General features: G+C 43.9%; 1 protein-coding gene across 1 annotated transcript; it reads left to right on the forward strand.

Moving 5' to 3' along the window:
• Window positions 1-771: 771 nt before the first annotated feature.
• Window positions 772-4,532, forward strand: TSLP (thymic stromal lymphopoietin). The gene is made up of 3 exons (XM_051853911.3): window positions 772-1,088; window positions 1,645-1,779; window positions 3,660-4,532. Exons 1-3 carry the CDS (start codon window positions 978-980, stop codon window positions 3,771-3,773), a joined length of 360 nt encoding a protein of 119 aa, XP_051709871.3. The 5' UTR covers window positions 772-977; the 3' UTR covers window positions 3,774-4,532.

Raw genomic sequence — 4,532 nt, forward strand, 5'->3', positions numbered from 1 at the left:
GGAAATGGGTTTCTAAGAACATTGTCCTACATCATGCGATTTCTTCTGTAAGTTTTTTTCAGGAAGATCATCATCATGCAACTAGTAGGGTTGGTGCTAACTCACAGCTTCACTAACTGTGACTTTGGGAAGATTAGAAAAAAATACGAGAAAATAATTTATCCTGCCCTGGAGAAGTATATGCAAGGGGTAAGTAAAGAAACATTTTCTCTAAAAAAAATATATGCTCATCAGAAGGCTAGGCGCACCCATGCGCACATGCGCGCACGCGCGCGCACACACACACACACACACACACACTACAATTTAACTCTCAAGGAAACATGGTCCAAATACTGTCAACAAATTTTATAAGCAATATTCAAATATATTGGCATCTAAAAGGACTACCTAGAAATTGACACATTGTAAGTGTGCAGCTCTCAGGAGAGACAACTGTTGGTAGGTAGCACATCATGCACTGAGAGTGTCTACCTTTTGCTAAAGCACAGCTCTAACAGTGGAAAGACAGAGTGGGTGAGGGCCTGGCAAAGAAAGAGGAGTAAAAGTGAGGGAATTCTTGTGAGCTAAGCCCTAAGGGGTGGGCCGATTTCCTGGGCTTTCCAGTGTTCTGGTTGTGTCCATGTGCTGTTATGAAACACAATGTCTTTTTGATTTTCTAATATGTGGTGGTAATCATGCTCCTGAATATTCTAATTTCGAAGAGCATGTGCGCGGGAGAGATACAGGCAGATGTGGGCATCTGCAGAAAAACATGATTGCCCACATATAGGGCCCACCCCAGGTGTGCTTACTGGATGTGAGGGGAAGGAAGGCGTCTCTTGGAGACCAGGGCCTTTGGACACCCAGGTCCAAATCCTGGTAGCTCTGTGTGAAGACGAAACGTGTCATTTCCTTGTCAGTGACAGAGGAAACAAGTACCCAAGTGGGCACGGCTTTCAGAACACCTTTAAAGCCAGGGAGCAAGTGGTCGGAGGATGATTTTGCCTGTGGACTTAAGATTCTTTACCGTTTTTTGCCGAATTTCTTTTCCTTCCTTCCAGACCAAAAGTACCGAGTTCAACCCCACCATCTCCTGTCACAATCCGGTGAGTAGAGTGCCAGCGCTGCTGGCTTTCTCTGGAGCGACGCCGCGCCTTCCAGAATGCGGCATTCTGCTGTGTGTTGCGCTCCAAGCGGCGCTGGGCTCCCGGGAGACGCCGGCGGGGAGGGGAGCCCTGGGCCGGCGGCCAGCGCGGCGCAGCGCACAGCTGGAGGAATGAATCTCTGTCAGGCCTGCGCGACGTTCTATCCCAGGGCGGAAAGGCAAATCAGTAGCTGGGAGCAGAGAACGACGTCAGAGACGCCACCCTGGGGCTCTGCTGCGTGGGCCCGATACCCGGGCGGAGCCGGCGTGGCTGACAGCCCTGGCTGCGCGCGTCACCCCCTGCCCCTGCGCGGGACCTCCGCGCCTTAAACGGTTGCGGTGACTAACCCTTCAGCCACCTTCCTGGGCGCCCCTTTCGCAGGATTCTTAACCACTCTCTCTCCCCCCCCTCCCTCTCCCGCTCTATCTTCCTTTCCCTCTCTCTCTCCCCTCCCCCCTCCCCCCTCCCCTCGCCGCGCTTTTTCTCCGTTTCTCGGGAACCTGACCGCCCGGGACAGTCGGAGTGCCTCAGTACCATCGAACGCGACACCTTCACTCCCACCCCAGGCTGTGCGTCCCTCCCCACCGCAGACTTCGCCCGGAAAACCTGGGCCGTCTTTGCTCTCCGGTGCCCCGGCTACTCCAGAGTTCAGGTAAGCCCGCCCACAACTCCCGGAGCTGGCTCTCAGACACTTGGGAGCTAACCCTGAAGTGCCCTGGGGCAGAAGTCGTTCCGTGCTCCGTATTCAGATTTACCGTTTGAAGAGCAGTGAGTCAAGGAAACTTACACAGTATCCATCCAGACCCAAACCCACCTATTTCTACGGTTCTGATTCTCCTTCGCTTGAATTCTCTCTCTAAACCTCAGGTCGGTGTTTCAGAGTCGAATCAGTGAGCCCCCCTTCTCAAAATGTTCTGGCTGCGGCAGCGCGGCAGGAGTGGGTGCCCAACTGGGACCTTCTAAACCAAAACCTCTGGGTATGGATTCCTTAAGAGATTCTTTCTATCCCAAGGTTTGAGCAATACTGCTTAGATCTATCCCTTAAAGACAGTGTGTTTCATTCTTAAAATGTTACATTATACATTAAATCTCCACCCTATGTGTGCATAATTGCTTCTATGAGTCATGGTGCAGCCTCTCTATAGCCTACACGTTTGTAGGTGCAGCTGCCAGCATTTGAGTGGGTGTATAGCCTTAAATGTGGAGACAGTGTATTGGAGAGAAGGATCCCTGGAGGCAACCTGCCTGACTTTGAATCCTAGCACTATAACTTCTGTGTAAATTTGGATAAACAGTTTCTGTGTATCTTGGTTTATGGGCCAAGTAGGTGTCATATTTGTCAGCTCCAAATAAGGTATTTATGAGGATTACATGAATCAGTATATGTAAAAGTACTTGGACTAACACCTGGCTTGTAACAAGCAGGTATTCAATAAACGCTGTTTCAGTTGGCAAGTAAAGCAGAAAATTTGTCTTCGCAGTGAAAGTTTTCAGATGAAAGGAAGTAAATGCAACCTGAGTGGGTGACGATAACTATTACTTTTTAGGGATTGAGAATCGAAGCTCTAGGACTGATGTGAGTTGAATCTGAGTTAGAAGCTCAATGCCAGGCAGTCATATGATAAATCTCTTTGACCCTATGCCTTCTTCTGAAGGAGACCCTGGAAATCTATAGACGGCTTCAATAAAATGCATAGAAGACAAGCACAGAGCACAAGCCAGATCATGTTCCTGGACAGCATATGAGAAAGGAAGTCTGGAGAAACATGTCAGCTCCCTCCAGAACTCAAAGGGAGAGTCTAAGACAAATAATATTTGACAATGATATAGCAAATTTTAGACTGTAAGATTTTCATTAGTAACTCACCAAAGTTTATCAACTTAAATACTTTGGCACTTAGAAACTCATGTGTCACTATACAGGGGTAATTTGGGTGAAGGAATACACTGGAATTCTGTTGATATTAAACTTTCAGTTATTTAGGGCACATCAGGGTGGTGAGGCATGGGAGGCAGGTAAATTTGAGTCCAAACATTAGGCTAGGTTACTGAAATTATGTCTATTAAGAGGCATAATACAAGTCCTGTCTTTGGAACTTTTCAGGAGGATCATGAAATCATTAATTTATTCATTCCTTTTATCATTCAATAAATATTCAGTGTTTCTTATGTAGAAAATATACATAGTTTTCTATATAGAAACTATACTTAGCGTTGTGGGGAATATCCATGATGCAATCATAATAGCATGTAAGTTAGGGCCAAGTTAAATGACATACACCCTTAAGCACTGGAAGAGGTTTCAAAATAAAGATCAGAGTGTTACAAAGGCTTCTGGAAGGAGAGGGTGCTTGGCCTTGAAGCAAAAGTAAGTAACACTCTCCCCTGGAGAAAGCACACACGGCTAGTAAGCAGGTGCTTTGGTGATATATTGAGATTGATTTGAGTATGGGGAGGCAAAATAACTTGTCACTCAACCGTTGTTGAAGACAGGGAAAATTAATTTTGACTATTCATTCTCTCATTCCACAGATAAATAGTTTGCAGGAAGTGAAGAAAGGAGAAGACACAACCAATAACTGCCTGGAAAAAGCCTCACACTTACTAGGATTGTGGCGTCGTTTTAGTCGAATTTCAGAAGAATAAGCATCTGTGCCACAGTCATATTTCACATCGAAATAAGTTATCCTTATTAAAAAGATAAAATATTACCTCTAACTGCAACATTTCAGACAAGATCGGGCACGTTCAGGGTGGTATGGCCGTAGACTAACTGCAACATTTCAAAGACCACTGATAGTTATTTTTAATTACAGAGATTTCTTGATTTTTATAAGTTTTTATTTTTTAATGTAGGTTTTTAATTCAGGGAAAGTTTCATCCCTCAAATGTCCAGGGAAACGTCTGTAACATTGATGATTGGCTTCCTGGCAGTAATTCTCAGCTGGAACTGCAGAAGTCTTACTCAGAGGGAAAACCCCAAAGTGTAGCAGGAGAACATTTTCCCTTGAGTAAAGAAAAAAATTGAACTCAGTGAAAACATTACACCCTTTGTTTAAAAGAAAGGCACTTCTGCTTGTGATGATAATTCCTTTGTTTTCATACTAGAAATTTATGAAGGAAGAAAATATAAGCCAAAAGGAGTACACATATAGTTGTTAATATGATAAAGCAATTTGAAAGAATTTTAAGCAAAATAAAAGCATTCTAAGCCAACTTTTAAAAATTGTCTAGCAGACAAGAGTGATATATGTAAAAAGATTCTGAAGAAGTACCTTTATTATAGTTCTAATATATATTTTAAAATAATGGAATGTATTTTTAATTTATATTGTAAGCACTTTTGAAAATGTACATTTGTTCATAATTAACACTATATTTCTTAATAAAATAGTTGTGAATTAA

This window comes from Oryctolagus cuniculus, chromosome 14 (genome assembly GCF_051225735.1).
Source record: "Oryctolagus cuniculus isolate XC-2025 breed Fujian yellow rabbit chromosome 14, ASM5122573v1, whole genome shotgun sequence".
Classification (NCBI taxonomy): domain Eukaryota; kingdom Metazoa; phylum Chordata; class Mammalia; order Lagomorpha; family Leporidae; genus Oryctolagus; species Oryctolagus cuniculus.